Source organism: Olea europaea, chromosome 7, assembly GCF_002742605.1.
Source record: "Olea europaea var. sylvestris chromosome 7, O_europaea_v1, whole genome shotgun sequence".
Classification (NCBI taxonomy): Eukaryota; Viridiplantae; Streptophyta; class Magnoliopsida; order Lamiales; family Oleaceae; genus Olea; species Olea europaea.
Window position 1 is genome coordinate 16,209,421 of NC_036243.1, and position 20,240 is coordinate 16,229,660.

General features: G+C 31.5%; 1 protein-coding gene across 1 annotated transcript in view; it reads left to right on the plus strand.

Annotated features, from left to right (window-relative positions):
* The first annotated feature begins 17,946 nt into the window (after positions 1 to 17,946).
* The window catches only part of LOC111397970 (transcriptional regulator ATRX-like), a 4,301-nt gene continuing 2,007 nt past the window's right edge, over positions 17,947 to 20,240 (plus strand). The window contains exon 1 of the mRNA XM_023024933.1: positions 17,947 to 18,515. Coding sequence (XP_022880701.1) covers positions 17,947 to 18,515 — 569 coding nt within the window. The remainder of the gene's footprint in view (positions 18,516 to 20,240) is intronic.

A 20,240-nucleotide genomic window follows, 5' to 3' on the forward strand; every position in this document is an offset into this window, starting at 1 on the left:
GGGATAGTGGCAAACAATGATTTGGAGTTTGAACAGATGGTGTTAAGACAACATTCTTACATGGAGAATTTGAGGAGAACATTTATATGCAACAATCAGAGGTTTTATAGTTTCTAGAAAGAAAGATTGTGTGTGCTTGTTAAAGAAGTCCTTGTATAGACTGAAACAGTAACCAAAACAGTGGTATTAAAGGTTCAATTCATTCACGACTACTCATAGTTTTGGCAGTTGTGTATACTTTAAAAAAAGATGATAGATTGATCATATATCTGTTATTATATGTTTATGATATGCTCATAGTAGCCAAGGATAAAATAAAGGTCAAAAAGGTAAAATCACAACTTAGTCAGAAGTTTGAGATGAAAGATTTTGGTGCAATAAAGAAAATTTTTGGTATGGAGATTTTAAGGGATAGAAAGGCAATAAATTGCATTTGAGTCAGAAAAGGTACATTGAGAAGGTATTTCAAAGGTTCAATATACTGAATGCTAAAGTAGTCAGCACTGCTTGGCTGCCTACTTCAAATTATCATATGGATTTTGTCCTCAATCAAATGAAGACATTAATTATATTTCTCGGGTTCCTTATTCTAATGCAGTTAGTTCGTTTATGTATATTATAGTTTGTACAATATCAGATTTGGCACATGTAGTTAGCGTAGTTAGTAGGTACATGACAAATCCTGACAAATAATATTGGAAAGCAGTGTAATGGATATTCGGATACTTGAGGGGCTCTACTAATACTTACTTGTATTTTGGTAGAAATACAGATGGAGTCATTAAGTTTGTAAATTCAAATTATGTAGGGGATCTTGATAAGATGAGATCACTTACAGGGTATGGGTTTACCCTGGAAGGTTGTAATATTAGCTGTAAAGCTACTTTACAAAATATAGTAGCTACTTTGATTGGTGAAATCAATGAAAACTAGCAAATTTCTACAGTTGTTTCATAAGAGGACTAAGCACATTGATTTGATGTATCATTTTTGCGTTATATGATTGCTCGTGGTAATCTTGTAGTCAGCAAGGTTGATACTAAGGATAATCTTACTGATATGATGACAAAACCATTTCTCACCCACGAGCTATGTTTTGGAATTTGATTTAAGATGAAGAATTGTTGTGGTCCGACTTAAATTCTAGTGGGTATTAGAGTTTTGGTTGAAGTGATTTTAAAGAGATATTACGGATCGAGAAGAAAATTAGTTGTATTTTTGCTAGCTTGCTAGTTGGCCGCTCGTACAGCTCTTGCATATTTTCCCCAAAGACTTGTTGCTGCCTTGATTCTTGAGCGGCGAAGCTGTTGCCTCTCTATTGCTAGCTTTTACTCGAACGACAGGGTTATCCCGACCAAAGGCTCGTTTTGCATTTTGATGCATTTTTTGGACTCCTATTCATCCACAATTTGATTTTTAAGGTTTATATATATAAACCACGACTTGTACTATTCCCATAACATTCGTAAAACATCTTTACAATTTTAGATCTTAATTGACAATATTGAAATTTTGTTATAAACATAATTACTATTAATTATAGTGGATTTCTCCTCATCTGCTTGTGATTTTTTTCCATCTTGGGTTTTCATATAAATTTTGGTGTTCGTAGTTTGTTCTTGTTTATTTTATTATTGTCATTATCTTAAGTTCAATTCATAACAAAGAGAAAGAGAAGTAAACGTAAGGGTCGAAACCTTTAAAGTAAGACTTGTGGCTAAGGATTTTACCTAGAGAGAAGGTATTATATTCTCGCTAGTAGAAATGCTTAAGTATATTCAAATCCTTTTATCCATTACAGTACACTTTGAATATGAAGTGTAGTAGATGTATTCAAGATATATTCTTGATTGAAAATATTTACTAATAAATCTCTAATATGATAAAGCTAAAGGGGTTTCTTTAAGTAGGCCACACACAAAATATGTGCACACTGCAATGGTCCATCTATGAGCTTAAGAAGATGTCAAGATCTTGAAATGAGAAATTTAATAAAGTGACTCAAAATTTAGAATTGATAGAACTTAGATAAACCCCATGTCTATAAAAGGATAAAGTATCACAAATTAGTTTTTCTAGTTCTATATGTAGATTAAATCATGAACAAGTTGTCCAAAGATTCATATATTGATAAAATCCTTATTAGATTTAGTGTGCATGATCCAAAAAAGGAAATTACCTATCACGCACATAATCCACCTCTCGAAGGAACATAGTCCTAAAGCTCCTTATGAGGTAAAAGAAATGAAATGGATACCCTATTCATTGGCAATATGAAGTCTCATTTACTTCATGTTGTGCTCTAGATCAAATATTTGATATGTTTTTAGGATAGTGAATCGATGTCAATCTAACTTAAGAACAGAATATTGGGTGACTATAGAGCAAATATTCAAGTATCTTATGCTCAGTTGTAGAGATAGAACCAGTGGTTATACTGACTTATACCTTTAGGTAGATTTAGACTCGTGAAAGTCCACATCATAAATTGTGCTAATCCTCGGTGGTGAGCATTAATTTGGAGGAGTATTAAGCAATCTTGCATTGTTCACTCCACCGTTTAGGCTGCATATATAGTGTTGTATTTTGATAACACAAGGATAGTATCAAATGCAAAAGAACCTAGTAGCCATCAATGAGAGAACTATATATATAGAAAATATCATCTATTAAGAGAGATAGTCTGGTGCGAGCCCATGTAACATTGTAGCTATGAAACCTGCACAATATTAATTTAACCCAAGAAAGCCAATAAATTAAAGTTTGGAGTTTGATCCAAAAATATTGAACCAAAGAACCAACAAAATTATCGATAATATGTTGACCACGTGATCACAAGACTCAAGAACCTCACGTGGATTATTTGAACGCCACAAGAAATAAATCTTGATAAGTTTAGAATTATTTCAACGAAGAACAAGAATTGAAAGCAAAGATATGATCAAAATTTAACATCTCAATTTTATATATGACACAAGTTATTTTACAAGGAGAATAATGAGTTCTATTCATAAGGAATCCATCAAACCCTAGTCTATGTGGAATTAAAGTCTAGAAATTACAAAAGTTAGAAAAAAATAGAGTTTTAACATAATTAGAAGATTTCGTAAAATAAAATAAAATAATTATGTCACAGAATTGTACTATGCGGTCGCATAGAATGATCTAGTTTGTGCACTGTTGTTTTTCCAATAAGCTACGCAGTCGTATAGTTAACTCGACTAGCCCCTCCGTCCATCACATTGAACCATCTCCTGTCTTCTTTTGAGCCTAACATGAAATTTGTCTTTTTCGCTTGCTATGATCAATTTTGCATCTACCGTGGCTTGAGCAAGTAGTCTCATCGCTTCTTTAACCTCTTCGCCCATGACCTAGTCATAGGTCCTTCTTCAACGATCAACAGATCCTTGCCCGAACTTGTTTTCATGCTATAGACCACATCGTCCACTCCTTCTTTGAAAGGATTCAATCTCGAATCTATACCTGCATCAAAGAGAGAAAGATTAGAGATGTTAAAAGTAGGCGAAACATTATACTCACCAAAAAGATCTACTTTGTGGGCTTTGTCATTAATCCTTTCAAGTACTCAAAATGCATCATCTCTCCATGGCGGCAACTTCAATTTTCATTGTTTTGGAAGGCGTTGTTTTCGCAATGTACGCAAATCTAATTTCTGAGTACAAATGTAACGCTCTTTCGACCTTTGTTTGCTTGAGAAGCATAGTGCTTTTTTTCTTCTCAATTTGGAATCTTACCTTCTCATGGAATGATTTCACCAAATCAGCCTTCTTCTTTTTTTTTTTACTTATTTATTTATCTAAACTACCCTTTTATCAACAGGTAAATGAATTGAATCCAAATGTGTTGGATGATTAAACTCATATACAATTTCAAAGGGTAAAAAAGAAATAGTAGAATTCGTGGCCCTAGTATATGCAAATTCAATGTATGGTAAAGACTCTTCCTAACTTTTCAAATTTTTATTAACTATAGTGAGTAACAATTGTATCATGGTCCTATTAACAACCTCAGTTTGTCCATTGATCTATAGTTGACAAGTAGTAGAAAATAATAACTTGTTCATCAAAATTCTCCAAAAGTGATTAAAGAATTTAATATCCCTATCTAATACAATGCTCCTAGGGATCCCATGTAAACGTGCTACTTCCTTAAAGAATAGATTCGCAGTATTGGTGGCATTATCCATTTTATAACATGGAAAGTAATGTGCCATCTTTCTTTTCCTTTCTTAGTCCTAGGTAAACCCAATACAAAGTCCATAGATATATCAACTCATGGTTCACTAGAGATAGGTAAGGGTATACACAAACCTTTGGCCATAGGTAGTGCTGCCATGTTTTCAACGCTCGAACAAGTGTATACAACTTCTTGTCATATGTAGGATAATTGAGAGCTGCTCCACTTAGCTTTTCAATGAAGGAACCTATTGGCCTTCATTCCTGCATCAAGACAGCTCCAATACTTTTCCTTGAGGCATCACATTCAATTTCAAAAGTAGTGTTAAAGTTAGAAAGTGATAAAATCGGTGCCTTACACAACCTATCTTTAATAGTATTAAATGCATGTTCTTGTTCAACATCCCATTGAAATCCTACAATTTTCTTGACAATTTTCGTGAGTGGTGGAAACAAGCCAAACTGTGAAAACTTCTTACGTCAATTATGCTTTTAAGTGTTGGTCATTCCTTGACAGACTTGATTTTCTCCTCATCCACTTCAATTCTCTTTGTACTAACAGCATATCCAAGAAAAACAACTTTTTCCACACAAAATACACACTTTTTAAAATTAGCGTAAAGTTTTTCTTGTCTTAAGACTATAATTACACGTCTTAGATGCCACATATGCTCATTTAAGTCATTACTATATACCAAGATCATCAAAGTATACTACTACGAATTTACCTATAAATGAATGTAAAACATAATTCATTAATCAGATAAATATGTTAGATGCATTATTAAGTCCAAATGGCACGATTAACTGCTCATATAACCCATATGTAGTTTTGAAAGCGATTTTCCATTCATATCCTTCCCTCATCTTAATTTGTTGATAACCACTTTTAAGATCGATTTTAGTAAATATGCATGAGCCGTGTAATTCATCTAACATATCATCTAACTTAGGAATATGATGATGATATTTTACCGTTATATAATTGATGGCCTAGCAATCCATACTCATCCTCCAAGTTTCATGTTTTTTTGGCACATGTAGCACTGGCACGGCACATGGACTCACACTTTTCCTCACATACTCCTTTCTCATTAGTTCCTCCACTTGCCTTTGAAGTTCCTTGGTCTCCTCGAGATTACTTTAGTAAGCTAGGTTGTTTGGAATGATAGCTCTAGGTATGAAATCAATTAGATGTTCAATTCCTCGAATGTGAGGTAACGCACTAGGCATGTCCTCCAAGAACACGTCTTCAAATTCTTGCAACAAAGAAGTAGACAAACTAGGAAGGGGTATATTAGATTCCTCAAAATTGAGGAGTGACTCCTTATAAATCAACAAGATCATAGGTCGCTTCTCAAATACTACCCTTTTCAACTCACTCCCTTTTGCAAAGAATTCACTTTCGACTTTTCTTTTCTCTCTTGTGGCTTTACTACTTTTTTTCACTACTAGCCACCTCATTATCTTCTCTCTTGCTCTTTATTTCTCTCAATCTTTTTTCTTCCTCACTCTTTAATTTGATTTGATCTTCATATACTTGTGTCGGTGTTCATGGCACAAGAGTAACAGATTTTACATCCTTAGTAAAGCTATACCTATTTTGTAACCATCATAAATTACTTTCCTATCATATTGCCATGGCCAATTAAACAAAATGTGCCCAATATATATAGGAACTACATCACACATCACTCCATCATGATATCTCCCAATTGAGAAACTTACAAATACCCTCCTATTCACCTTAACCGATCCAAATTCATCCAACCATTGCAATTTGTAAGGCTTAGAATGTTTTAGAATGGCTAACCCCAATTTCTAAACAAGTTTTGTGCAAACCACATTGGTACAACTACTTCCATCAATAATCATACTACATACTTTGACATTGATATGGTACCTCGTATGGAATATGTTCTCCCTTCATTGCCCCAATTCATCTACTTTGATTTGAGCACTAAGAGCTCGTTTTGTAACCAAGAGCTCACCCACTGCATACTCCAACTTCTCAGCATCACTAGCTTATTCCAATCCCGACATATCTCCATAGTCATCTCACTACCACTCATCACCTCTCCATCATCTTGCAAAATCGTTGGCCTTTTGTTTGGATATTGAGAAACAATGTGTCTCGATCCCAAGCACATAAAGCATTTGATGTCTAGACTCCTAAATGGTTAGGATTCTGCCTTGGATGTGACATTGCCAGTAATTTCCTCTTTTCACTTCGGTAACTCGATTTTGGTCTTTGAAACAGCTCCATCTTCCTTGTTATCCCACTTCGATTTCCAAAAAGCATTAGAACCCGATGGATATCTAGCTGTCTCCTTCCTCTTCACTTATCTCTCAACCTTCATAGCTATATGTAGCATGTCCTCTAATCCCACATAATGTTGTAGTTCTACTATATTAGCTATTTCCCTATTTAGTCCATCCATAAACTGGGCCATGGCGGCCTCACTATCCTTCTCAACATTAGATCTAGTCATAGAAATCTCTTCCTTATGATTGAAGCTTTACAGTTTTTGATAAAACTCCCTATAGTAATGATTAGGCACAGACCTTTTCCTTATGATAGCCTTTAATATAGGTTTTGACTGTCTAGAAACTAACAAATCTTATACTCTTGAGTAGGTCTTTGTTCGATATTCTTGTTTAGGTCTCGATGCCCACTCATTATTGTAATCTGGAGTTGGAAAGACTGAAGATTCAAGGGTTAGGCAAATCATGAAAATGAAGTTTGTTGATCAAAGTTAGAGAATTGAATTGTTCCTCCTGAATGAATTCATCGAAAGACAGATAGTCTATTCTAATGGTCTATGTGATTAATTTTATAGATTTACAATGTGTAGTAATTAAAAAAGACCATTGTCCAAAATCAAAGAAATTTTTGTTAAGACGTGTAGGAAAATCGCTGCATACTTTGACATGATTTTCGGGTTAAGAAACTTACTTGAAATGATGAATTCTAAGATCTTTGTGTGATTGAATCACTTTGCGTTCCAAGCAGCAAAATTTGCATTTTTTTAATACTCCAATGTTCCCAACCTCGATCACAATGGAATGAGATTATTATCCACAATCTAAGTGTCGTTTTTGTGAGATTTCATGCCAAAAATATGGTTCTAAAAACTTTCCAATTTTGGTGTCATTTTTCATGCGAATTTTCACCTCTTTTTCATGCCATCTTTTGTCCACATTTTTCATATCATCATCAATGGAAGTTATATGAGAGTTAAAAGGAGGTTATGAGAAGTTGTAGATTTAAATTCCAAATTCAAATCATTCCTTTTGGCGTTTTTTAAAATCTTGTGGGTTGGGTCACCCCACATGGGCGACCTATTACCGGTATTTTTCAACATCTCTCACTCGCACATAATGAGGTTGATCCGAACCACAAGTAACAACGAATGTCACATCTTAGATCATTCTCAAGATCTATTTCACAAATATTCATACGACAAATAGATCGTGCGACCAATGAGTAATATTAGAGCTCATAGTACTGTAAACCTGTTAGGGATATAGAGTAGTTCTATTAGAGGAACATCATATCTTGTTATACCCCAAATTCATTTTTCAACATTAATTCAAGTATTTCCAAAACTTTGAGTATTTTATGGAGCATACTTGAACCCTACATTGCATCATTGCAATCACAATTGTGTTCTACATCCTAAATAGTTCAACACGATTGTCCGGTCTGTGAATACAAATATAAATGTTGATCAAAATAGTTTTTCTATCCTACTTGAATCCTTCAATTTTAAATTAGTTGCTTTCCTAGACATGCCTCATCAAACCGAATCGATCATAGTCATCAATAACATGCTAAAGTAACAACACTGAAATAAAATCTCAAAAAACAGTCAAAAGTCATAAGAGTATATATGAGGTTATATAAACCTCAGGGTCTCACACAATGAGGAAGTAGTGATCCATTCACTCATTTACCCAATATTGGTCGTAAAAGCACACGTGGTATGAAACACATGCTACGCTGTTTCTCCCTTTCTTAGGGCGTATTTCGTATTCTTTGCAAACAAATATCACCGTACAGATCCTAGTTCAGGTATTTTTCGATACCTAGCTTGAGTTCTCCTTATGTTCATTCGTCTAAGAAATCTCAAATTGAAAACTTGATCTGGCTACTAAATAGGATTAATGGATAGCAAAATTCATTTCGATTACTTGTTGTAATCTCATTTTGATATCTTATCAAGACGACTGAATCATGTACACAACATGATCACTGTGTCTCATCTCAACACACCTCAAAGTGTCTGAGGTGATTGCTAGTGTGAATGAGCCAATCTCAACCCGTTTGACATACTTTATATGTACATACAAATCATTTATGGGCACATACTTTATACGTACATGCACATGAACACGAAAATGTTCATTTATGGGCACACAAAACTCAATCAAGAGTTTTCTGATACACTAAGTATCATATTCTACAAAATTCTAGAGATTCAATATTACCAACAAATATATCTCTAGACAGCTTCAAATTAAATATCATCATTTACGTAGATATATCGTAAAGATACTTTTTTTGCTAATGTCTCTCACAGATATACCATCAAGTGTTTGGTTCCATCTTGATACTTGAGATCTTAACATATAAAATAGTTGCGTAACTATAATGGATCTCATGTTCTCAACTAGTATTATTAGATGCTTAATATATCTATACTAAACAATTTCTTTAGTTGTCAAGATATACATTATAATATATGCTTCTTGCTGCTCTATATAGCAAGAGTGCACAAGCCTAATAATAATTATGCTCAACTTACTCTCATTCTTAGTCGATAATTGTATATCTATTCCAATCACAAGTTACTTCTTTGACGGCGAAATAGAATACTGATAGTCACACCATTCAGGTATACAATACATTTTCTAAAGATAATATAGATACCTATTGACTAGATCCATGGCATGACCAATGTTATGGCAAGTAGACATCATAGTATACTTCTATCCCTTAACTCTTAATCATACTAAATATGGTTCTCTGGATATTTCTTTATGCGCTTATGGAGTCTTTGAACATTTATGAAGACTTATATGGTCACCTTCCGATATAGGAGTATAAATAGGGTAGCAATTCCACATGAGCTTTTATAGTATAAAAATCTTGTGATAGAGCAAGAAGACTCAAATATCTTTTTAACACAAATCATACAATTTGCTAAGCTCACGTCCTTTGTATCAAAGATCAAGTACAACCATTTCAAAATGGTCTATGTACACTCTTTTTCATGCTTAGCCAATTCAATGTAATATCAAAATTAGAATTACAACCTAACATCAGACCTTTACACAAATACAGTAATTTTCGTCCATATGACGAAATTTTTGTACGAGATTTAACCCTATTAAAAAACTTAATACGACTATCAAGATGACTGTATAAGGCCATGCGTATAACTATAAAGTTACCACAATACTAAAAAAACTTTAACATGAAATTTACAAGACGACTCATGTTGATCTCTTTAATCATTTCTCAATTGAGAATAAAAATAAAGTCTTTGGGCCTATTTGGTGTAACTCTAAATTTAAACTTACTATCACAGCTAGCATAGACGTACATCAAATCCCAGTGTTGATGAAAAATTTTCTATCTAACTCAATACACTTATATTGAGTATACCCTTTTTCAAAGAGATAAGTTTTATTTATCAGAAACTCATTGATCTTCTGCTTAGTTTTCAAGAACGTGAATGTTCTCAAAAAACATAATATCCGAATAGAACTTATATCGTATCCCATATTAGGTTGAAATTCTATACTCTATATATATACTTCCATCATTTTCCTCAAAATTGTCCATTGGTTTTCTGAACAAGAAATCATTGACAATAAATAGATCTTAGTTCCCACTCGAAACCAAGAGTCATTGAAATTAGATAGTTCTTAGATGGCTTCCACTCAGATAGATATATCTAACTTAGAAACAGTTACTCCCACTTGAATTAGAAGTTTGAATCAACTTTTATATATCCAAATCTGATTCATCAATATATATAATATCAATTTCAACGATGTTCTTCAATCTTTTCTCCTTTACTGGGAAAAATATCAAATGTCACATCTTGTGACTCGATATCTATCAAAAAATTTACTTAAGTCCCTTTTTTTGGACTACATGTATGTCATCGAGACACATCTCATTCTTAATACTCTCATGTTCCCGAACTCATAATCAAGAACATGTATAATCCATTACGAGTCTATGATAACCCATATTTAGTTATCTACATCTCCAAAACTTATATATTCTAAGGTACCAACATTGAGAGAACTCCATTAATTGATACGTTGTAGGTAGCCAACGCCTTCCAAAAGCAAATACATAAGTTGCCACATAAACAACACTAAGAGGAATATATTCAAGTGCAATATCCTTTAACGTAACCACTTTCGAGCTAAGATATTCAAATCATATAGTTGAAGCACCTTAACCTTTATGACATTGATCCTCTACCAAAATTACTTTCATTCACTTACTATCTGATATGTTCTTCTTGGTCCTTTTTTAGTCTCCTTATCTATCCCGCATTTGTTCTAACTCATTTACTACTTAAGATTCAAAGTCTTATACAAACTAGAACATTGCTATACAAGCATGTCCTTAAGACTTAGCAACATAAAGTCATATGTCTTTGAACTCACACGGCGGATAGTGTCAATATAGAAAATTAACACTTCAATTTGTAAGTTACAATGACCTTTAAAGCTCTTATATATTGAGAAGAGACTAGTTTGAACTTACTACTCATCTAAAAATAATGTGATAAACGAAAATGTTAATGCTATGTTAACCTTCAACTAAGTCACATTTGAGAAAAAGATTATTTATAGTAGAACTTAACAATTCAAATGTACAAGAACTAGAATTTATCTTTTCTCATACTTAAGAAAGTTCTGATCTTTATTCTCTAGAGTAGTATGACCTATATAAGGTCTTCTATTACGTGGTTGAAGCCTTCTAAATCATCATGTCCTTTTAGTACACTTAAAACCTTATCATACCGAATGTTATCGCATTTAGTTTATCCCATTTATTAAGGTCAACCATTATAGATTTTGATGTCATGATGTATTAGATTTTTTGAGACATTTTATTCTCAACCAATGCCCATTTATGCACATATTTAATTTTGTATTAACTCAAATTAACGTCTATGATAGTTAAACGTTAGGCAAAGAGTCTAAAGTAAACTATTTTTCCAATCGTTGTCCACAATTTTATTGTTTCACTATCATAAACTTAATTTCATAATGTAAAATTCCATGGGTTCTAAGTGAGAATTACATTAATTCTTCTAACTTGAGAACTCTCACTTAATTGGTGAATCAAATAGTTCTAGGTGAGATTTTCTCTAAATCTTTCAATCACTAAATTATCACTCAACTGACAATCAATAGGTTTAAGTAAGAATCTCACTAATTCTACTGACCTAAGTATTTATAACAATACATGAAGTAAAGGATATCTTATATTCAATTAGATAATTTTATAATAAGCAATAAAAAACATAAATATGCATATTATCCAATCATGACATACATCATGATATAACAAATTAATTTTTTCAGAAGATAACATCAATTATAATTCAAAAATAAAACTAACATCGTTTAACTTTTATTTTACACCTTCTCAATCTCATTTAAATTTCTGTTGCAACACATTTCTAATAAATGGGAAATGACATCAAAATTCTCATATTCTATTTATCATAAAAAACTTATATCCCAAAATATTCACGTGTTCCACATTGAGCTATGTTCCAGATTCATTTATTTATATCGATAAGCACAGAACTTGGAACTTTTCGACAAGTTCCATAGCCTTTGATTTTCTAGCATTCCTTCTAAATGTGCGTAGATTCAGCCAAATCTGATCAAGCACAAAAAATTGGAAACAAGTCATAATGGACCACATAATATAATCACGACCCGCACAACTCATGAACGTAGATAAAATGTGGTATATTAAATACATTCGGAGTATTTTTCATTTAAAAATGAAACGCTTCAAAAAATGAACTCCCACTAGGCAAATATTACTTAACAAATATTTTTGATCTTTATAGAAATTTTCAGAATTTAATCGAGTCCAAAAAATTAGTTTTGATTATTTGAAAATTAATTTTAATTGCACATATGAAAAAAATCAAGAATATTTGAGGGACCAATTTACAATTTTCAAAATTTTCATTTGAAATGTCAAATGGCAATTTTATTTGACATTTCAACTTTTCAACATTTTCTTTTAATAAAAAAAGGGGCACTGATCGCCCACTACACGCCCATCCGCAGTGCTTATTCAATGAAAAAATTTGTTGATTCGTCCATTTAATCAATTTTAACGTTCTGAGTTTATCTGTGTGGTCAGATTTTATAAAATCAATTTTCGATGTTGTGTTGGGACATTATCAAAATTGACCAAGACTGAAAATGGGGAAAAATGCTATTTATTGTAAAAAAAAAAAAAAAAAAAAAAGACTTTTCAAATTTTTATCAATAATTCAGGAGGCTGTGACTTCTTCAATTCAAAGCCAAAATTTATGTTTTTTTAGATCATTGGAAAGGTCTCGAGAAGATCTATCCAACCATACCAAATAAGTTTCATGAAACATAGCGTGGAAGAAGTTATCATTTGATGAAGTTTTGGATTTTACCCTTTTTCACACAAAAAATCATATTTATATCTAAATTTCGGAAGGCTATAACTTTTTCGTTCAAAGGCCAAAATTTATGTTCTTTATATCGTTGAAAAGGAATTGAGAAGATCTATTCAACAATATCAAATGGGCGTCATGAAATATAGTATGGAAGAAGTTATCACGTAATGAAATTTTTGATATTACAAATTTTCATCCAAACTTCAGGAAGGCATAACTTTCTCATTTTAAGCAAAAATTAATGATCTTCATATCGTTGGAAATGTCTCGAGAAGATCTATGTAATTATCCAAATAGACAGCATGAGACTTAACGTATAAAAAGTTATCACGTGATGAACATTAGTGTTTTATCAAGTTTCATGCCTAAAATTCGGAACCTCATAATTTCTTCGTTTTAAGTCCAAAATTTGAGTTCTTTATATGGTTGGAAAGCTTATGAGAAGACCTTTCTAAACATACTAATCTTACTTCATGAAGATGAAAGAACAAATGGTAGAAAATTATCAAATGATGCCACTAAATACCACATAAGATTTCAAAACTGTACATACAAGATTCATAACACAAATTGTATCATGTAATGTCATATTTAAGCATGTATTACAACAAGGATTCAACCTTAAGGCTCTGAAATGAATGTTGGAAATTCGCAACATACTTTGTCATGATTTTTGAGTCAAGAAACTTACTTGAAATGATGAATTTCAAGATCTTTGTGTGGTTGAACTACCTTACGTTCCAAGCATCAACATTTGCATTTTTAAATATTCCAATGTCCCAATTCCGATCACAATGGAAGGGAATTATTATCCACAATTTTTAAGTGTCATTTTTTGTGAGATTTCATGCCAAAGTATGGTTATAGAGACTTTCCAATTTTGGTGTCAATTTCAATTCAAATTTTCACCTTTTTTCATTCCATCTTTTTGTCCACATTTTTTATATCATCATCAATGGATGTTATATGGGAGTTAAAAGGAGATTATGAATGTTGTAAATTTGAATTCAGAATTCAAATCATTCACCCCGACCCTTTTTGAAATCTTACGGATCGTGTCACCTCACACGGGGGACCCATTACCCATATTTTCCAACGGGACTAAATATCCGACTCAACATTCATAGCTGAACTAATTTGAAGAAAAAGAAGAAATATAGGAAAAGGTTCCGATGATGTTTATTTTTATTAAGTTGCTGAAGAATAAATTCAATATGATATCTCATTAATTCTGCATATTTTCACTAATTTTGTCTCGGCACATTTAGAAGATTACAAAAGTATTTCCAATTGGAGGGACTCGAAAACAAATGTTTAAAACAATATATTGCAGTCTCCTCTTTTCAATTAATGGGTCCAAAAGCATAGGCTAAACAAATGATTGAGCTAGCGATTTTTCTTTTCTTTTTTGGCCGTTTGTAATATCCCATTTTAAAGAACCGTCAAGACGTTAGAATGCTAATAGTTTGTTTCGTATGTAATATAGAACACCATTATTGAAAATAATGTATAAAGTCTTAACTTTTTCTTTTCATATTTAATCTTGTCCAATCCAATATATGAAATATGTTACAAGGTGTTTTTGATACATGATAATTGATATATTCTCTCTATCTCACCCTCATTTGGTCCCCATTTTCTTTCATTTTTTCCCTCTCTCTTATTTTCAATCACACAATCTTCCATAAAATAATATTACACGTAAATTGAAAATTTTCATTCTTTTTCAACCACACATTCTTAAAAAAAAAAAAAATACTGTTGAAAAAATTAAAATTTAGAAAAAAAAATGGTGGCCTAACGGGGGGCTCATAAAGAAAGACTTGCTTTCCTTCTTTAGATGTCCCAAATTATAGGTAACTTTTTTTTTCTTTTGTTGAGAGTATAGTTGATTTCTTAATTTTTAACATATTTCTATTTAATGTATTTTGTTATCAATAAATATGAATCATTCATATTTAAACAATTATTTAATGTACAAGTCTATTAGAAAAAAATGTAAGTAAAATTTATATTTCCTACTATATCAATTTATTAATCGGAGTGAAAATGAAAGCAAGCATATATTTATAGAACGGAGGGGTTATTAGATACATAATACATAACTATCCCATAAAGATATTAATGTTTTCATTTTTACACAAATTAAGAAAATGTAATTAATATGGTTGAAAATTTAAAATTTACTTATATTTTTCTTAATACACCCTTACATTAAATTATGGCTTAAATAAAAGTAGTTCATATTTGTTAACAACAATGTATGTTAATTATGGGCATATTAGAAAATTAAGAAATCAATTATATTTTCAATAAGATAAGTAATCTATAATTTACAATAGACATACAAAAGTAAGTCTATATTTATAAAACAGATGGAGTAATACTTTCTCCATCCTAATTATATAGGCTGAGCTTCATTCTTCTCTTGTCCCAAATATATAGGCTTATTTTCTAATTTAAAATATTTTGTTTTGTTTATTTAGCAATATACTCTTATTCAATTTTTCCCACTTAATATACCAACTTCTTGAAATCCTCTAAATACACATATTTTTCACTTCTTGAAAACGTGGAACAACTCTCAATTCTTTTTTTTTTTTTTCAAATTAAATCATTCAATTTCTTTATTAATTCAAATAATAATTTATTACTACATACTGAAAATTAAATAGAGGTAAATTAGGGAAGATCTTGGCAAAAATTAATTTCCTAATGACATTAAAGAATATTTCTTAATTCATGTGAAAAAAGAAACAAGCCTATATAATTGGAACGAAGAGAGTACTTGTGTCACTCGCTGGTAGCTCACCAATATTGTGGATTGGGTCAATTCGTATTCAACATTTCATTTAGCTCTAGGTTCATGGAAATTTATAATATTAATACTAGGGAATGACAATTAATTATGAGCACATCACTTGAATGTTAGTCCAAATTTCAAGAGTGAAAATTGTTAAAATTTGTGGGTAAATATCAAGTTCATTGGTGGAAGGGTATTGCCATTCAGACAAGAAAAATGAGATTCAGATCAAGGGTTGAGGTGTTGTCACCTTGGCCCGGTTGACACGGCATGTCATTTGGCCCTGTCACTATAGCAGGTTTCTTGGTAGAATTGAAAAAGAAGAAAATTCTTACCTAAATATCAAGTCTAAATATCTGTTTGTGACGTTTGTCCCACCTTATGAATATCTTGTCATGAGGCATCAATTTGTGGCTCTCTCAGCAAAAGGATTTGATTGGACTGAATGGAAGTTGGAAAATTAGAAATTGCAGTTGTCATCAACCCAAAAATAATCACAATAATCAAATAATGTAATTGATGCAATTAATAAATTAGGTTCAAAAGTGAACCATTCTTTTTATATGATGAGATTTAGCCCCTGTTTGATCCCCATTAAATTAAATTACATTACATTTTATTTTTCTCTCTTCTATTTTCAACCACATAATCTTCTATAAAATAATATTACACGTAAATCGAAAACTTTTTCTTTCTTTTCAACCACTCATTTTTTTTTTTAAAATACTATTCCCCCATTTTTATTTTCAGGTAATTGGAATCAAACAGGGGCTAAACAAGAATTTAAATATAAAAGTGGTTGTAGTATCTCGTGATGTAATGAAATAAAATTTTCTTATTTAGTGACATAAACCTAACCTCAAAATAAGTCAGCATAGATAATTCCAAATTCCGATAAGACTTTATAATTGAAATGTTACTTATTGTTAATTTTTTAAATAAAAAATTTCATAAAGAATGTATTGAAAGCGATTCACTTTAAATTTATTTACATTGTTCTTATGATTTCTATGATCTTTGGTCCATTGGAAGTGTAGGGTACACAATAATTTGGACGGATCTCTTCTTTCGCCCTTTACAAATATAAGAAAATTTAATTTTTATAAAATTGTATCCGAAAAAGTAATTATTTTTCTAATAATAAATATAATTATATTCAGATGTTATTTGAGTTTGGGCACCAAGAAGTTATTCTAATCCGGACTATAGAAGTAATAACTAAGAATTTGTATTTATAAGCAAGTTTTTTTCTAAATACATAAGTTTATTTTTAAATAAATTAAACTTTTGTAAATCTTAAGAATCAGTTACTAAGTTTTACAATCTTAGCCCTTCTTTGATACCCATTAAAATTTTAATACATTTTTCTCTCATTTCTTTTCGATCATACATTCTTCAATAAAATAATATTATACATAAATTAAAAAAAAAAAACTTCTTTTTTAATCATACAATCTCCCAAAAAAGTACTATTCTGCATACTCAAAATTTAAGTAGTCAATCCCAAATTTGGATAAAGGAGGGGAGTTTATATTTTATCTATTTGAAAAAAAAAATAATAAATTCATGAGCTTTCGAACCCAAGCTTGGCTCGGCTCGCGAGCCACGAGCTCGAGGGCCAAGCCGAGCTCACCCCTCGAGTAACTCATAACGGGCCACAAGCTCGGCTCGTGCGAGCTGAGTCTATCGTTGCCTCCTATATTTTTTAATCAATTTGAAGATGGCATAATGAAAATTGTCTAGAAGTACGAATCTTGCTAATTATTGAAAGATTGAGGGTTTAAAACCAACAAGCAAAAGAATGAAGTTATGTTATTATTGACAAAACTTATAATTTGCCCTATTTAAAATAAAAGTTAATTAAAAAATTGACCATAAGTAATCTATCGACCAAGCATGGTTTTCGTCATTTTTTATATTATGAATAATGTTACTTATGCATAATGAGTTATAGAAGATTTTACAGATTGATGAAGTGTTAAAAAAAAATAATAAATAAAAATAAAAATAAAATTATTTTTTTATTAGATTTAATAATATCTCATAACAGTACGTGTTTGTAAACACAATAGATATACTGTTTGCAATTTGTTCATTTGGGACCGACTTGCATTCTATTATCTGCACGCTTTTAGCTATATATGTATTAGACTTAACACCGAAAATTTCTCCATCTTTCACCAGTCTCTCTTTAGCACCACCAAGATATACCTAAAAACGACGTCGCAAAACAACCATGTGGATTTCCTTCGCAAGCTTCTTAACACCAACTTTTCTTCTCTTCTTCGTATTGAACCTCACCATTTTCACCATTTTCATCACTTCAATCCTAAAAAGACTCCAAAAACTCAGTGATGACCAAGACAACTCGCCACTGCAAATCATCCGAGTTCCACCTTTCTTAAAACGAGTCAAATCCATTAACTTCTCTATCTACAACTCCGAACGGTCCGACCAGTCTGACACCGCCGCCCATCAAACCACTGCCTCACCTCCACCTGAAGAACCAACACATCAGCGTGTGGAAGAGAGTCCCGTGACTAGGAGCAGATCTGACACGTGCGTGCAAGCTCCGACGAAAAGGGTGTTGGAGAAGTCGTTGAGTGAGAAGGTGTATGTGGCTAAGCCGGAGCCGGAGCCGGAGCAAGAGCAAGAGCAAGAGCAAGAGGAAGAGGAAGAGGAAGAGGAAGAGGAAACTGAGTCTTCTAATAGGGCGGAGGACCAGGCTTGGGATGCAAAAGCTGATGATTTCATTGGCAAGTTTAGACAACAGTTGAAGTTACAGAGATTGGGTTCCGATTTGAGGTACAATGAAATGCTCAATAATTAATGCTAAAGAGACAGGGATAGATCCAGGCTTTGGATCCAGGCCGAGGATCCAGCCGATGCTCAAAAGAGGTCTGAGTGCTTGAAGCATAATACTTTGGGACGGATATACCCTTTACTTACTAGTATTTCTTTAAGCAAGTGCATGGGCTGTTTAGTCTTTCAATAATAAGGTCTTGTTTGATATCCATTATTTCATTAAAATGAGCTCTGTGGTAATGAAATGTTGAAAATTCTTTGGTTAAAAAGTTTTTCTTTGAACTCCATTATCTTAAGATATATTTTTTTAGGTTTATTTTCAACCACAAAAATAAATTACATTTAAATTCAATTTTTTTTCTTTTTTTTACTTTTTAACCACCAATCTTCAAAAAAAATATATTATAAATGTAAATTATTTTTGTGGTTGAAAATAAAAATATTATAAATCTTCAATTTTTTAAAAAAAATATATAATAAAAATTTGATTTTATCTAAACGAAAATGAGCTTAGGCCCTTGTTTGACAACTATTCTTCGAAAACTCATTTTTTTGTATTCGTTTTAATCATATATTTTTCAAAAATTTATTCTTCTTAAAAAATGACCGTCAAACATGGATTTAATTTTACCGCCATCTATGTTTCAATTACTTTTTAAAATTAATCTTTCCTGCGTGGGACCCAATTCCTACTTGCATGTTTATAGGCACATCACAGCTGATTTTTTCTTATTGTTCATCACTTTCGAAATCCAACATGATGATTCTAACAGTAAAAAATCATTCATTTGGCGACATTGATTTAGGATTACTTATGTATAAGAGCTTTCATTGAAAATTACTTTACTTTTTATTTAAAAACTAATTTTTAAATTTTTTTTTTTAATTTCAAAGTACTTTTAAAAGAAGTTTCATTGAACAAACTTTCTTTAAAAACTCTTCTAATAAAAAAATATTTTTATAAAATTAATCAAATGGATTCAAAAGCAATTTTTGAGTCTCAAAATCTCATTTTCAAATTTCAAAGATTATGTCAAACGAAACGGACCCTTATATTTTCAAAATATCATTAAAATGAATTAAACTTTCGATTCAAGAATAATCAGTCAAACCTACACTTCATGTTGTACGTTTATATTTTCTTGATTTATTAATTAAGTCACAACTGGTCAACATGGTAATATTGAAATGAAAATTCTTAAAATAAATCCTGCCAAAAAAGAAAGAAAATATAGAATTTTTATTTTTTAAAGGCTAAAGTTGAAAGGATCTTGAAAAGATTAGTAAAGTGAGTATGGTTGAAAATCTGTTTGCAATGATCTAAGGCGGTTGTGCTTATACAGTAGAATAACATTGGATAAATTATTTTGGTAGTTTGTACTTTATTTTGCTTATAATTTTTGAAATAACGGGTATCGCATGGTTGAAAATCTGTTTGCAATGATCTAAGGCGGTTGTGCTTATACATTAGAATAACATTGGATAAATTATTTTGGCAGTTTGTAATTTATTTTGCTTATAATTTTTGAAATAATGGGTATCGCATGGTTGAAAATCTGTTTGCAATGATCTAAGGCGGTTGTGCTTATACAGTAGAATAAAATTGGATAAATTATTATGGCAGTTTGACTTTATTTTGCTTATAATTTTTGAAATAACGGGTATCGCATGGTTGAAAATCTGTTTGCAATGATCTAAGGCGGTTGTGCTTATACAGTAGAATAA